The sequence below is a fragment of the Salvia hispanica genome, chromosome 6 (genome assembly GCF_023119035.1).
Source record: "Salvia hispanica cultivar TCC Black 2014 chromosome 6, UniMelb_Shisp_WGS_1.0, whole genome shotgun sequence".
NCBI classification, from domain to species: Eukaryota; Viridiplantae; Streptophyta; class Magnoliopsida; order Lamiales; family Lamiaceae; genus Salvia; species Salvia hispanica.
This window is the reverse complement of record NC_062970.1, coordinates 6,022,402-6,039,302: the sequence shown is the minus strand read 5'-3', so window position 1 is coordinate 6,039,302 and position 16,901 is coordinate 6,022,402. Positions and strand designations below refer to the sequence as shown.

Genomic DNA, 16,901 nt, shown 5'->3' with positions numbered 1-16,901 from the left:
AACAAAATTAAAATGACGTATACCGACATAATCATAAACACCATACTACAGTTTGGATTATTTAATTTGAAATTGTGTAATATTGTACTTCAACTCTTCAAACATTGGGTGTTCGGGCTTGGATTCTCAAGGTTTGGTATGGGCGGAAGGTGGCCTTCCGTAACAATGATTCATGTATAACTACACTCGCGGCGCTTGTAACCTGGGCCCCCGATTGGTTTAATGGCGCCCCGATCCCGGATCGGTTTAACGGTGATGGGTGCTGACACCTTTTTCGTCTCGGCTTCCACAAATAAAAATATGTTATTGTTAATAAAAACATCATACGCTATAATTTTGAAAAAATATGACGGTTACTGACTCGTCATCTAACTGAGTGTCAATAAAAAATTATGTGACCTTATGGGAGAGGATCCCCTGCTGTGTTTAAAAACACAGCAGGGGCTGCTGTGGTTTAGACGACAGGCATTTGCAAATGAAACACAGCATAGGACCAAGAGAGAGAATTGGTGGGACCGAAGTATACGGAACACATACTAGTTCTAATTCTTTATTCACTACTCCATTTTCTACCCATTTTTTTATTTAATTAAAAATACAGTCGGCTAAATCAACTTTTTTTCATTGAGCAGCATCTAATAATATTATGGAACACTTATATTATTTTGTTTTACAATCATGATATACCAAAGGCCACTTTTACATACCTATTGAAAAATATTACTACTCCATAACACACACAAGAACTAATTAATATATTAAGTAATACCATTAAGTTAATTGCAATAAAATTTGTGTAATTACTATTTAATTTTCTACGCCATACTAAATTTTCGCAAGCTATAAAAAAAACAGCATGCAAATTTTTTTATTTTGCAATAGTTCTTTTATTCAAATAAATATACTATAAAATTCAATTAACTTTATCAATTAAAACACTTATAAATTTTGATCATGTTATAATGAATTAAAGTCCCACCTTATTAAAGAAAAATATTTATTCCCTCCATTCCTAAAAAGTATGAAATTTAATTTGGCACATGTTTTAATTTGTATGTGTATGCCGTTTAAAATCGTGTCAAACCAAATATTCATACTTTTCAGGGACTGATGGAATAAATATTTTTCTTTAACGAGGTGGGACTTTCTAATTTATTATAACATGATCAAAATTATTAAGTGTTTTAATATAGAGTTAATTGAATTTTATAGTACTATAGCAAATATTGCAAAACAAAATAATTGCACGCTGTTTTTTTTATAGCTTGTGAAAATTTAGTATGGCCTAGAAAATTAAATAGTAATTACACAAATTTTATTGCAATTAACTTAATGGTATTACTTAATATATTAATGAGTTCTTGTGTGTGTTATGGAGAAGTAATATTTTTCAATAGGTATGTAAAAGTGGCCTTTAGTATATCATGATTGTAAAACAAAACACTAAAATAAGTGTTCCATAATATTATTAGATGCTGCTCAATGAAAAAAAGTTGATTTAGCCGACTGCATTTTTAATTAAATAAAAAAATGTGTAGAAAATGGAGTAGTGAATAAAGAATTAGAAGCATTATGTGTTTCGTATACTTCGGTCCCACCATTTCTCTCTCTTAGTCCTATGCGTTTCATTTGCAAATGCCTATCGTTTAAACCACAGCAGCCCCTGCTGTGTTTTTTAACACAGCAGGGGATCCTCTCCTGACCTTATATCTCTATATACTCATAAAACAACATGAATTTAAAATAACAAGAGGTGAATAGAGCATACTTTTGATGTTGGTAGTCTCCGCAAGTTCTCTTGCAATATTTAGAAAAGAAATTACTTTTCCACCCATATATTTTTTATGTTAACTATTAAATGAGTTTTTTTGGATGATATTTTGTGTTGGATTTGATCATCAATTTATAGATATTTTTTTGTAAATAAGTGGTAGAGAAATTTCAGGGTAATGTGGTAACTTAGTCAAAAAGTTTTTCCACATGGACATGGGTAAGAAAACGAAAGGATGACCCTCAATTATTAAATCTCATGGTCTCTTGCTATCTTCTTTTTTTTTCTTAAAGATATTTGGGGAGATATTATTAGAACAATTAGTACTATCAAAATGTTAATAAAGAAAAGCAATTACTTTCCCGCCCATATTTGAGGTTGAAATTTAGTAAATGAGTCTGTTTAGGATGAGCATTTCGTGGCATTTGCAAATCAATTTATTACAAGTAAATTTAATCAATTGAATGGATCATAATTGAGATAAGTAAATTTAAGCAATTGAATGGTAAAGAATTGAGATACTCAAATTACATAGTCTGAAAACTTTTCCACGTGCACGTGGCTAGTAAGAAACCACAAGTAGCCTCAATTATTATAATCGATCATGTCCAATTATATAGACACTAGTCTTGTCCTCCATCCACACATGAATGTTTAAAAATATATTAAGAAAAGTGGTAGGAAAAAATTAATGGAATATGAGTTTGTATGCATTATTTTAAATGAAATGTCAGTGATATGAATTAGTGGAAGGTGAGACTCTATTATTATTTACGATAAAAGTAAATCGGGACACTTATTTGCGGACAGACTAAAATGGAAGATGAGACTCCTATTCGAGGACGAAGGGGGTATATCTTAAAATACTGTATTTGATTAAAATCTACTGTAGTAGACAATCATTATAACCAATCTTGTCCCAATTATATAGACAATAGTATATCTTAACATACTGTATTTGATTAAAATATACTGCATTCTACTACAGTACATTTCGAGATCTACTCCATACTATTAAACTAACAGGGATTTTAATTATGAACTTTATTTTATGCTCTGCAAAGATTAACTGTTTGACATCGGAAATTTTCAGAAAACAATTATACATTGGATCTTAGTGGATCGAATGTTAAGGTCATTGTGTGATATCTTAACTAATAATTGATGAATCCATATAATATCTGATGTCTGAGTGCATACTTAGTCTGACTATTAGTTCTCGTAATTCGATATCCGCAGTTGTCTTTAACTATACGTATTAAGATTACATGTACATCAGCAAGTTATATTTAGTGCTATAAAAATGTAATATAATTTTGGAACCAGATGGGTGTGAGCTCGATCGGGCCTACTATATATAAGTATATTTTGGATTAATTCTCGTGAATGAAGGTTTGAACTGATGAGTTTGTGGACTTGTAAAGGATAAGAATTGGATCTAAACATACTCATGTAACTCAAAACTTACACAAGACATTAAATTTTTAAGCCCAAAATGCATGTAAAGTGTAAACATTGACTAGCTAGGTGTCTGATAGTCGACGCAACGTAATGAAAGCGGTCAAAAGTTTGGTTAAACTGACATGTATATATTGACATAATCATAATTCATACACACAGTAGTACAGTTTGCAATATTTTATTTGGAATTATTTAACTTATATTGTGATGGAAGCATTTGGTGGTTTGGACTTGGAGTAGTCAAGGTTTGGTCTTCGGTGGAGGAGGCCTGCCTCCGCCGATGCGCCTGCAAAGTTTTATGTAGGTACACTCGCGGGGTTTGGAATATGGAGATGCTGGATAGGTGATGGTTGATGTCTTCCTTTTTGCCTCGGCTGTCACAAATAAAATTATATTAGCTCCATCAACCATGTTCAAACATTGAAAAGTATTCACTTGTCAAACAAATTGTGTGTGTGTGTATATGAACATATTCCATTTTTCATATTCTAAACATGTATATGTGGCCATATATCTATATAATCATAAAAATTAAATCAATTAATAATACCAAGAAATTAATAGAGCATACTTTTGGTGTTGGTAGTCTCCACAAGCTTCCTGGCTAAAGCTACTTGGGGTTGGGGGGACATTATGAGAACAATTAGAACCAAAAGAAAAACAAGTATGTTCCTACCCATGCTTTGAAGTTAAAATTTAGTTGAGTGTTTTTAGGATGTGATGTTGTGTTGCATTTGGTGATAAATTTATAGATAAATTTCAGCAATTGAGTGGTAGATATATTTCGGGGGACAAATTGACGAAGTCAAAAAGTTTTTCCACATCAATTATTTTGAATCTCAAATAGTATTTCTTCAATGCTAGCTAGACAACCAATAGAGTAGTATCTATGTCATACGTAATTAAGGAAAATGAGAGGAAATGCCCTTGTCTTCTTGTTCTAGAAGCGCGATAACAAACTTTCATTATAGAGTTATTGCAAATTTTTCAATAATTTAATTACAATTCAAACATTGTATTTCGGGCCTGTATAGTAAGAGCCCGGCTTGGATGTAGGCCTCCTGCTTCTTGCACAAACGAACATAATTTGCTCCACTATAGTCTACTATTTTAGTAAGTACACTATTTCCCGCGCATATTGGACGTTATTTGTTAAATACGTGTAAAGTATTGGAGAATTAAATATAACTTGTGTCAAATTACACATATATAGATATTTTTAGGAGGATCGATTTAAATGATCAATTAACATTTTAAATTATGAGTTTAAGATAAAATTTGGTATTAAATTATGAGTTTAAGATAAAATTTGGTTTGTTAGACAAGATAATAGAAAGATAAAATACTTACTGTGATAAGATACAATCAAGTTTGTTTATGATTAAATTAGCTATTGTGAAGATGAAATGCATAATCATGAGATCCAATATTTCTTGACATACAAAATAATTGTGAGATGCAATATGAAATAAAACATAATAGGAATCATTTAGGATTAAATTAGTTATATGAATAAATGTGAGATGGTTAATAAAGACATAGTACAATCTAATCTTAGCATGTGTCGTCATGGATTGAGCTTTTAAACGAAACATTGAATAAACGATAAGATTAATAAGTACTTATAGCAACTTAATGAATCCTTTGGAAATGAGCGAATATACATTTTGTTGAGTTGAACATTTAACAAAATGTAATCGAAAAAAAATACGAATAAATAAAACCTCAAGTTATGAATACACAACAGCCATAGCTACCGAACAACTTCTTCTAAAAAAATTAAAATAATCAAGAATATAAGTATAAATATAGTGATTCTGAAGAGAGACCAATTTTAAAATAATATACTTCATTCGTCCCTTAAAATTTGTTATCATTTGACCCAGCACAGGTTTTAAGAAATGTAATAGAAAGTGAGTTGAAAAAGTTGATGACATGTGGGCTCTACTTTGATATACTCCTTCCGTCCCACATTACTTAGGCGTTTCTTTTCGACACGAGATTTAAGAAAGTTGTGTTTAGTGAGTTAAATAAAATAGAGAAGAGAATAAAGTAATAGAAAGAATAAAGTATGTAAGATTAGACGTTTTGTTTTTAGTCAAAAAAAGGAAATGATTCAAATAACTTTGGACAACCTAAAAAGGAATACGAATCAAATAAAACTTGGGATGAGGGGAGTATTAGTTTTAAAATAAAATGTGAGTAGAAATGAGTTAGTGGAATGCAGGGTCTAGTATAAAAGATGGTAAAAGTGAAAGGTGACAAATTTTTATGGACGGACAAAAAGGAAATAAATGACAAATTTTTAGGGAATTGATTAATTTTTATTATACAGGGCTTCAAACAAGGTTACCAGCTGCATCCTATGTCCTCTCAAACCGATCAATTAGAGCGGAAAAGATCATTACATTTTTGTCGTAAGTAGGATCCTCATGATATCATATAGGAGTGGCGGATCCAAGATTCATAAACGGGAGGAGCAAAATATACATTAGTAGGATGATTTAGGGTGAAAATGATAATTTTTTTCAATTTTTGGGGCGACGTCGGGACATATGTAGGGGGCGACAGCCCCCCTATATAAATAATAATGAAAATATGTGGCGGTGGTTGGGCTACGCGTTATTTCGGAATGGGCCACGAGTTAAGAGCAAAGCAAATTAATTATTTGGTCTGCATCTCTTATACAGATAAATATTTGGGCCAATGTACTTCTGATTTGGGGACTGCAACAGCAAACGACATATTATGGGCCGTCAAAAGCTTTTTATGTGCCTACTTTTATTAATTCATTTATTGGGCCACCGATTATATGGGCTGTGGATAAATGCCATTCATAAGCCAATGTTGGGCTAAAATGATTCCATTTTTACATATTGGGTAAAATTATGTTTAAACTTTTATTATGAATTTACTTAGTACTCTCACTATATTACTTTAAAACTTTCTAATATTGAAAATAAATTTATTGAAGAAGGAGTTGGCGAGTTGCCAACTGACTCTCTAATGTAGCTTTATTTGCTGAGAATATTAGGGTAGTTGTGTTAATGTACGCAGATGTTAGTTAACTCAAATACATATATATACTGTGGGGGTAAGTGGTAGTAAATTATAAATGCATGACAATTATTAAGGTTTTTTTTTCATACGCGTTGTATGTTACCCGAAAGACAAATATTATTGGATAGGACTAGAGATACCCACGGTTCCAGAACTGACGGTTACGGTTCGGAACCGTCCACGAGAGTGTTTCGCGGTTCTGGTTTCGGTTCCAAAACCGGCAGTTCCGGTTTCCGGCGGTTTTTACGGTTCCGAATCACCAGTTTTAGGCGGTTCCGGCTCGATTTCATGATTTTTCGGCGTTTTATTGCGGTTCCTGTCTAAAACCGCCCGGCACGATTTCAGTTCGATTTAAATCTCACGGTTTCGCAGTTCACCGCTCGAACAGTAAACCTTGGCATCTCTAGATAGGACTTGTACTTTATTATCATGGTTTTAGTAGTATTTGATTACCATACAGAGGTTATCACTTATCACTTGCAAATTAGTAATATTTTCCAAAGACTTGATATAGGAAGGTCTAAAATGACAAAAGGAGATATTTTTTTAGACGAAAAGAATATTACATTAAAATATAAATTAAGAGTTTATCCCTTTATATACCTTAAATGGAATAATATTTACTTTATCCAAACTTTAGGCCACATCCAGCAGTCACGCACTCGAGTCAAATCCAATTTTACATTCTTTTCATCGATACTACATCTTCGATGTGCATCTCCAGGTGATTCATAGATAATTAGGAAATCATTTTCATCACTTTCATTAATACTGTTACATTTTTAGATATGATTCTCTCGATTGATGTGAGAATAAGAATTCAATAAAAACACAAGCGGCCACAACTAACTAATTAGACGAATTGCCACTATTATTTTTTGAATCAGATTAGTGCTATTACTTATTTTATTAGATATATGTAGTAGTCGACTAAATAGGTAAATTTACAGAAATATTTATTGAAACCATTTAGTGGTGTGAAGAATAAGTATCTGAGCCCCTAGTTTCTTGAGCATGATGTGAAAATGCATAATGACTGTTGAAAGAGTAAGATCGCATATCTTTTGGTGGGATACAAGCTAGATACTGCATCTCATCCAGCAACCTTTTTTTATTACATCCTTTCCACTCTTCACTTTGAACCTAGTAATGTTCATACCTTTATTTGCATCCCTCCAATTAATAATATTTTAACATAAATGACGATTTCCCTTTTAAAAATCATACATGACGATTTCAAATATGTAGCCATTCTTCTTATAGTACTGTTGTCCAATGTGTATCTTACGAGCGTAAATATATATACTACATATAAATAATAAATGTATTATCATACAGTTAACTTAACTTTCTTTTTAATGCTTAATATCTCTATATATTTATGTTATTGAGTCTCACTTTTCTTATCCCACGTCGACTTAGTAATGAATCATTTTTATCCATATATTATTGGATAGCCTCTCTATTTATGAGGATTTTTAAGTAATTGACTGGTCCATTAAGAGACTTATTTTTACTTTGCTCGGTTTTAAGAAATCTAATAGAAAGTGGGACTACAAAAATAGTGAAAGGTTGATTATACTTTTATTTATTAGTTTTATAATAAAATGTGAGTGAAATAAAGTTAGTGGAATGTGTTTATTAAAAAAATTGAAAAAAAAATTGACACGATTATACACACAGAGAAGAAAATGGCAAATTATGAGGATTAATGGTGGAAGGGGGGAGTATTTTTAATCGAAAGATCAGGCTTATATGATGACTTAATTAGCCCTATATATATCAAATTACTAGCCAAAATACCATGTAACAGAAAGAGAAAAGTAGAAAGACAAACTGTGGATCCATATACATTGATACACACACACTAAAGAAAAAGTACATATTTCAATTTGTTATGCATAAAGTTTTACGTCCTTACAGATATTCAAATTTAGGTCACGTACATACTTGCATCCAACTGTGAGCATAAATTAAGATTGGCTCATGCTAAAACTACAACTCATGATATTATTATAGTACTCCTAGTAAAGAAGCATGCATATATGTCAGCTTGACTGAGAGGAATACCACTAACAAATGTAAGTGGAATATCTACGTCAAGTGGAATTGAATACTATAGTACTTCATTCCGGCTGATTATTAATGTTGTTTTAACTTCATATTCCAATTCCACTACCACCACTGAGATATACTTTTATAGAGTCCAACCTTTGTGATATGTGTGTCTCTAATCGTAGCTCTTTCTTTTTAGTATTTTTTTTTAATCGTCGAGGGACAATCACTATTAAATTGTCTCTACGCACAAGGGACATTTCACCATCATATTGTTATATATCTGGACAGAAAATTAATCTTTTTCACCAAGTCCGGAGCTTACTGGAAAAAAATTAGTGTATTAAATGTGACACACTACAAAAAGCATAACTTTACAGACGGATATGCATGTCCATATAGTACTATTGGTAAATTTATAAAACTCATTTGATAAAAATCCATTACCAAGGTTGAAAATATCATCGGTGTTTTTTTCCCGGATTACGACGGAGGTGGAAATAAACATTAGTAATTCGCAATAACATTCATATAAATCAAGCAAATAAACGACCCAAATTAAGTTTTCTTGCTAAATTCAACAGAGATAACAATAAACATCGATGATAAGAACTAGTAAGCAAAGGAAAACATAATTCAATTAAAGGAGTTCATGTTCAACAACTTTGATACAAATTAGGAGTAATTCCAAGTTCTAGCCACCAATGATGGTGACAATAACAACCAAATAAGCTAAAGATATCATGGTGGACAAGACTTGGGTGGATGAAGCTTCAAAATTGCTCTCCTTCTTCAAAGTGGGGCTTCTAAGCTCAATTCTCTTTCCAAAATGTGTTCCAGCTGCCGGAATATCCATTTGCGAGTCGTATCTTAGCTATTTAAATAGTTAGGGCTTGAAAAATAGACCTAGACACATTTCGCCCAATCAGGAGTTTTTTGCTCAAAAATCGTTCGACCCATGCGTTTTTCTGACTCGCGGCATGCCCAAATTGCTCGGTTGAGCTTTTCTAGTTCTAAAACACTCAGGTCGCGCGGTTTTTGCTGCAATGTGCAGTCTTCGTAAAACAATCATATTTTCTTCTATCGGACTCCGATTGAGGCTTGCGAGGTATCCACTGATAAACTCGTAATTTAGCAAGTGTTTTGGATGTTTGAAAGTGCATAATTGAGTATTTTGTAGCACATTACTTGAGTTTTCATCTATGATCCCCTACTTTAGTGTTTTGATAAGTTTGTCGAGTTTTTGTAGTCAAAACAGGTGGAAACGGACGAAATAGCAGCCAAAAGATTAGGCCGGGCGTTTTACTGCACTAGGTCGGGCATTTCACAGCACGAGGCCAAGCGTTTTGCCTCTCAGGCCACGCATATGCACTGTCCCCGGGCGTTTTCCGATGGAAAATGGCCCGGGTCGGTGTTTTGTGGAAAAGCAGGACTCAAGAAAAACGCCCGGGCCGGGCGTTTTGTCACTTAAAATCGCCCGACCGGGCGTTATACTTACACACTGATTTTCTTCTATTTTTTGCCCCGGGCATAAATAGGACCTAAGGTTTGACCTCAGCATACTTTCCACACGCCCCAGAAGCAGTTTCCACATTTTGAGAGCAGATTGAAGTGACGAAGAGTGTAATTCATCAACAAGTTTGAAGACGAAGACGATTTGTCCATTCAATTCACTGTTGGGAGTATCTTTATTAGTTTTCCTATATTCAATTCACTTTCTATGGATTTCTCTTGTGAATTTGCATTGAATATGAGTAGCTAAATCTTTTGTAGAGTTTTGGTGAAGACTACAATGAACGCTTTTGATTAATTCAAGGACTTTTGATTACCTTTGCTCTTGTGATTTCTTTGTTTCGTTCTTGAGCTTTTTCAATTCAATTGCTTAGCTATCAATTGGGTTTGTTGACCTAGTTTTGTTTAATCGAGAGATACCTAATTAGGATTGATAAAAGAATGAAAAACACCTAGATAATTTGCATTCGGGAGAAGGAATTCTAGAGTGAGGGCTCGAGCCTTTTGTTTTAAGGAGTTAATTGTGAAGTATATATTAGAAGGAGACTTCAATATTAATGGTTAATCAACTAGGTGAGTGCACTCGAGAGAGGGCTTAGCCTAGACTAGCAGCTTTCCTAGTAATCCTAGAGACTTTAATTGGGTAATCGAAGTTGTTGAAATGTACGCATCGTGTTCGTTGTAGTTGGATCCAAGGCTTTACCGTGTTCTCTTATTTGAAACTTCTCTTTGTTGCGTGCTTTTAGCTTGTTTATGTTTATTTGTTTTTCTTCAAAATCAAAATCAACCTTTCCGGATTCTCTAGATAGTAGTTAAAATCAGTTCGTGGTACTTAACTTGCACAATGTGTCTATGTGGATATGATACTCTTACTTGTTTGTTGCTACACTAGCCCGTACACTTGCGGGTAATTCTCGTGTTTAAAATAAATCGAGTCATTCACGCGAAGATCTTTCAAAAATAAAAGCAATAGGTGTCTTGTAGAAACGTTTGAAATAAATCATGACAAGCTAATTACTGTTTTGATTCAGACAATTTTATCTTTTTTTGCTCTCTCTTAGAGCTCGGTATTTTGTTCAATAATATATCAAAATGAGTACGTTTTTCACCTAAAAGAGTATGTTAAAATTAATACAATAAAAGACTACAATTTGATTCATATCACACGTTGGGATGAACAAAGTTATTTTTTTACTTACAAGATAATTATTCAATAATCCATTTACGTGATATTTATAAATAGTTTAAAGGTGCGTTAAATCCTTTTATTCTCTATTAGAAATTCTAAATGTTTTTTTCAAATCCTTTTAGTTATAAGTTACTTTAGCAATATAAATTTTATTATTAAAATCTAACATATATTCTATACAAAATATTAAAATAAAAAAAGTGTGTGCTGTGGTTTAGTGAAAATTTACTTCTTTTCTTTAATAGTATTACTTTATTTTCTTATATAGTAAAAACACTTTAAATTCAACCATATAAAATGAGTTAAAATAAAAATGACTAGCAAAACCACAGAATTTGATCCATGGGATTTAAGGGGTGTTTACTACATAAACAAATAAAAATATACCATAAAAAAGAAAAAAATAATAATGAAGCTACACATTTTTTTTTTCATGCAGTAATATTTTTCATGGAACACTTTTATATTATGAATAAAAAAATCTATAAATTTAATTAATAAAAATAACTAACTAAAAGGATTAGCAAAAAACATTTTAATATACGGACGAGTAAAATATAACAAAAGAAATCCTAATAAAGAATAAAATTTAATAGTACGCTTCTTTAAGCATGTAATGAAAATGTATATGTATGAATTAAAGAAAAATTGCATGGGCGGTGGGGAATTAAATGAATAGTAGTGAATCAAATGGATTAAAGGAATAGTATAGCAAATGTTTGTTGCCGTTTAATGAATAAAGTTTTGCGTTTTGGCACACAGCATGGAGCGCTGTGGTTTTCACCGCAGAGGATCTTCCCCATTCAATTTCACAGTTGCTAGACAAAACACATTTTGTTTTGTTCTAATTAATTGTGTCATTATGATTTTGGTAGCAATTGAACGGTTATTAATGCAAGTGGAAAAGGCTGAAAATATTGAATTTGCTTAACCATATCATAATGGCCACTATAACCAAAACCAGATTGCATTAAACAACGAGCATTTCGACGATCCACAGTTCCCAACACTAATTTCTTTTTATAATTAAATATAATTAATTAAGCAAATAAAAAAACCTAGAAAGTTTCCACAACTATAAATTCAGCCGCTTTCCTCTTCACCTTCATCAACATTGAAATATAAAGAGTAGAGAGAGATATTTTTGCAATGATCGAATTAGGTGATGTATACAAAGTGGTGGTGGCGATGACGCCGCTTTACGTGGCGTTGGTGCTCGGCTACTCCTCCGTGAGGTGGTGGCGGATGTTCAAGCCCGACCAATGCGACGCCATCAACCGCTTCAACTGCTACTTCATCATCCCCTTCTTCACCTTCCAGTTCACCTCCGGCGTCGACCCCTACGCCATGAACTTCCGCTTCCTCGCCGGAGACGTCGTCGCCAAGGCCATCGCCGCCGCCGCATTGGCTCTCTGGGCAAAATTCGCCAAAAAGAGCAGCTTCGCTTGGGTGATAACCTCCTTCAATCTTTCCAGCTTCAACAACACGCTCGTCGTCGGGGTTCCGTTGCTCAAGGCCATGTACGGCGCCGCCGGGGAGGATCTGGTGGTGCAGTCGTCCGTCATCCAGTCTCTTGTTTGGTTCCCAATCCTCTTGTTCATGCTCGAGTTCTGGCGTGCCAGCTCCTGCTCCTCCTCGTCTGACGATGTTGTTGACGAGGAGAAGCCGCAGCCGATTTCTACGGACGGTGATGGTTCAAATAATACGATCGTCGTGGTTGTTGATGCCTTGGCGACGTCGAATTTGAGATCAACGCTGAAACAGGTTGGCGTGAAGCTCGGAAAGAATCCGAATTGCTATGCGTGTGCGCTTGGCGTCGTTTGGGCTCTGCTGGCAAAAAGGTGTACTCCCTCTGTCCATTAAATGTCTCATTTTTCTTTTTCGTCCGACCGTCATTAAATGTCATCATACATTTCACTAACTCATTACACTCACATTTTATTATAAAACCAATATATAAATGTAGAAATCACATTACGCTAATTTTTCTACCCACTTTCGTACATAAAGTCAAACAATTTCTTAAAACTTGTGTCGGTCAAATATGGGACATTTAATCACGGACGGAGGAAGTAATTCAGTAAATACTAATTCTACTCCCTCCGTCTGCGATTAGAAGTCTGGTTGAGTTTGGCACCGGTAAATGAAACGTGGGAAAAGAAAGTGAAAAAATGTGCTACTCATCTACTATCCATAGTAAAAGTGAACCATGTACTATTTATAGTATAGACGGACCGGAATGATAAACTAGGACTACTAATAGCAGTTTTAGGGAAATATTTACTGTGTTTTCTTTATGTGTAAAAAATGTGGTGTTAAGGTTTGGTGATTTTAGGTGGGATTTTGAAATGCCAAGCATAATGGAAGGATCGATTTTGATAATGGCCAAGGCAGGAAGTGGGGTGGCCATGTTCAGCATGGGTAAGTTGTCTAATTTTAGGCCCTCTTATGGAAGAAGAGATTTAATTTTGAATGTTATTTATAGAAAAAATAGAATTGGATACTTATTTGATTAATATGCAATCAGGGTTGTTCATGGCATTGCAAGAGAAGGTAATAGCTTGTGGTGTGCGGCTCACGATTTATAGTATGGTTTTGAGGTTTGTGGGTGGCCCACTTTGTACTGCTGTTGGATCTATTGCTTTAGGCCTGCGCTCCAATACTCTGCGTATTGCTATTGTTCAGGTAATTATATGATTTTATTAATTACTCCTCAAAAATCATTAAACTGGGAGTATATTAATAATTATTTTACTAATTACATTTGCTAATTCAGGCAGCTTTACCACAAGCTATCGCCTCCTTCGTGTTTGCAAAAGAGTATGGGTTGCATGCTAACGTACTCAGCACTGCGTAAGTCCATTTTTACCCCTAAACACATCTTAATAACTTTGCTAGTGATGTATATCTAATTTGGACGCCCTTCAATTTTGCAGGGTCATTTTTGGCACTATCGCATCTCTTCCTCTATTGATCATGTACTACGCCATTTTAGATATGCTCCGTTGATTATTCCAATGCAAGTTGAAAAATTCCCATCGAACAAACTAAAAATGAGCTTATAATTATTCCAGTAGTATTGTGACTTCATTTATTGGATGTACACCAATGAGTCATTTTGTATCGTGATTAACCTTTTCATAGTTAGAAAATTGATCTATATATGACTATATTAATTATAGAAAAATATGAAGAAAATGCCGTAGAATTATATCAAGGCTTTTAGCGAGCAACTGCGTGATTGCTAAGTTGCTCAGTTGTTTCAATTTTTCTCATCAGTGTTTTGGCAGTGACAAGACTTGGTTGAAAATTGCTTGTGTAAAGTAAACTCCGAATGTGTACAACACAATTTCACACTATTTATTTAGGCCAAGTTAAAAGCAGACATAAACAGAATTTCCCTAGATGCAATAATATCCTTCCTCGACATTGCTCTCATGTTGGCAATTTCTTAATTAATTAAATGCACCAAACATTCATAAGTAGACAAATATATGTGATAGAATTATGAAATGGTCAAACATGTAATATGGGTTGCAAGTAAAGTGGGTTTTTCTTATGCAGAAGGAATCCTGTAGATGCCTTAGTGTCAATTTCTCGTTCTGGTGGAGTTTCCCAATCAAAAGAGTAGAGAAGGTTGGCCAGTGCCACTTCCATGTTGGCCACTGCTAGAGACGCTCCCACACACACTCTTCTTCCCGATCCAAATGGAATGAATCCGAATTCTTGCCCTCTAAAATCAATGCTCGTGTTCAAGAACCGCTCAGGAATGAACTCATCTGCATTTTCCCAGTACTCAGGATCTCTACCAATGGCCCATATATTCACCCACACAAACGTTTTTTCTCGAATCTCATAGCCATCTATGATGCACGCCTTTATCGTCTCCTTTGGTACCAACGGTACGATTGGGTACAATCTTAGAGTCTCTTTCACCACTGCCTTTAGGTAGGGCAAGTTTTCAATATCATCTTCATGTACTAACCTTTTCTCCCTCACTACACTTCTAATCTCTTCTTGCACTTTTTCCATTGCATTCAGGTTCTTCATAAGAGCTGTCATTACCCAGGTTAGTGATGCTCCAGTTGTATCCGTTCCAGCAATTAATACATCCTACATAGTAGCATTAATGTTAAATACTAGAAGAAAATAAGAAAACACTAACTTTGAGCTACAAAATATAGTATTGGTTGTGGACTATACACATTTTAAAAGAATATTAGTAAAGTAAGAAAGAAAAATATGGTTGAAGTATGAACCCACCTCATTAGGAAAGGGTAACTAGAGATGTAAAGAGACATGACTACCATATTTACCTATTCTTCATAAAAATTTATTATTCTCCAAGAGAAGAGGTATTTGATAAAATATTATACCTTCTTTTATTTGAGAAGATATCTTTAGGGTTTAGGGTTAAAAGTTTAATGTATATTTACCTCTTCTTGACACAAAAGGTAAAAAATTAGTTACTATTTTTATTTGCCTTTTAATTTACCTTCTTCTCTTGGAGTTTATAGAGTACTCCATCCGTCCCATGGAAGATGACCCCTTCCTTGGGCGGCACGAGATTTTATGCAACTTTATTTTGTGTGTTAAGTAGAGAGAGTAAAGTAAGAGAGGAGGAATAAAGTAGAGATAAAAGGAATTCCATTTTAAGTAATGGGACATCTTGATTGGGACAAATCAAAAAGGAAAATGAGTCATCTTCAATGAGACGACGGAGTACTACTTTTTAAAAATGTATAGTTACTTTTTTTAAAAGGTAAATGAGAAATATACCTTCTTAATTCACATTCCTCTTGGAGATGCTCTAAGAGAAAATTTTTACTATAACTATAAACTAATTTTAGTGGATAACCCAGAATGGAAAAACGTGACTATTTTTCAAAGACAAAAGTAGTACTAGTAAAGAAAATGAAAGTTGTTATTTACCATGAGTATTGCCTTGACATGGTTCCAATCAATCTGAACCTCAGAGGAATGGTCTTCCCTAAGCTGAATGAGGCGATGAAGAATGTCATTGGTCATCGAATCCGGTCTGTTTGGATGAAGATGCTCATCGATGAGTTGTTGATAAAACGAATCCATCTCCTCGAAAATCTTGTCCACTCTTTTTGCCGAGCCGAGGAGTTTGTTGATGAAACCAAACATCACACAATCAGCCAAAAACGTTTCAAATATGACCCTCCAAAGTCGACTAAAAAGCCTCTCCAACTTTGTCCACGACCTCGAATCCAATTTCTTCCCAAACGCGACGCGACACACAACGTTACAGTTGAAGGACGACATAATGTCTCCTAGATTGATGGCCTCACTCAAGTCGGCCTTGCTCGAAATCCTAGAAATCATTGAAGAAATTTCATCGTGACGAATGGGGCGATAGGAGCGTAGTTTGTGGGGAGCAAAGAGGTGGTGAACCACCATTTTCCTCATCTTCCTCCAATAATCGGAGTAGGATGAGGTGGCTATGTTGCTGTTGTTGTAAGTTAGCCTCAGCGAAGCAGACGTGTAAGGGCAGCCTGCGAAGGTCACGTTGTTGTGTTTGAGAGCCTTCTTCGCTGCATCGGCCGACGAGATCACGACGACTGGCAATCGGCAGAATTTCAAGTAGATGAGAGGGCCGTATTTGTATGATAGTTCTGTGAGCCAAATATGGGGTTTTGAGTTGTAGATTTGGTGAATGTTGCCGATGAACGGAAGCCCTTTTGGCCCCGGGGGCCGACGAGGGGTTCTTCGGAGGCTTTTGTGGAGGGAGAGGAGGAAAATGACGAGAATAGCAAGAGATGAGATGAGAAGAAGCATATCCATATTGGAATGAGAGGGTTAAGATAAATTGATAATTTTGAAATCCCT

At 34.5% G+C, this 16,901-nt stretch overlaps 2 protein-coding genes and 1 long non-coding RNA gene across 3 annotated transcripts; 1 reads left to right on the top strand and 2 right to left on the bottom strand.

Moving 5' to 3' along the window:
• Nucleotides 1-3,339: 3,339 nt before the first annotated feature.
• On the bottom strand, nt 3,340-3,964 carry LOC125191722. Its single transcript, XR_007171214.1, has 2 exons — nt 3,804-3,964; nt 3,340-3,606 (listed from the first exon to the last, which is right to left on the bottom strand). It is a non-coding gene; the product is annotated as an uncharacterized LOC125191722 (long non-coding RNA).
• An 8,211-nt stretch (nt 3,965-12,175) lies between these two features.
• Nucleotides 12,176-14,177, top strand: LOC125197174 (auxin efflux carrier component 5-like). The gene is made up of 5 exons (XM_048095884.1): nt 12,176-12,889; nt 13,384-13,469; nt 13,576-13,733; nt 13,825-13,901; nt 13,985-14,177. Exons 1-5 carry the CDS (start codon nt 12,198-12,200, stop codon nt 14,055-14,057), a joined length of 1,086 nt encoding a protein of 361 aa, XP_047951841.1. The 5' UTR covers nt 12,176-12,197; the 3' UTR covers nt 14,058-14,177.
• A 343-nt stretch (nt 14,178-14,520) lies between these two features.
• Nucleotides 14,521-16,856, bottom strand: LOC125194559 (6,7,8-trihydroxycoumarin synthase-like). Its single transcript, XM_048092816.1, has 2 exons — nt 15,981-16,856; nt 14,521-15,161 (listed from the first exon to the last, which is right to left on the bottom strand). Exons 1-2 carry the CDS (start codon nt 16,854-16,856, stop codon nt 14,565-14,567), a joined length of 1,473 nt encoding a protein of 490 aa, XP_047948773.1. The 3' UTR covers nt 14,521-14,564.
• Between the last annotated feature and the right edge of the window lie 45 nt (nt 16,857-16,901).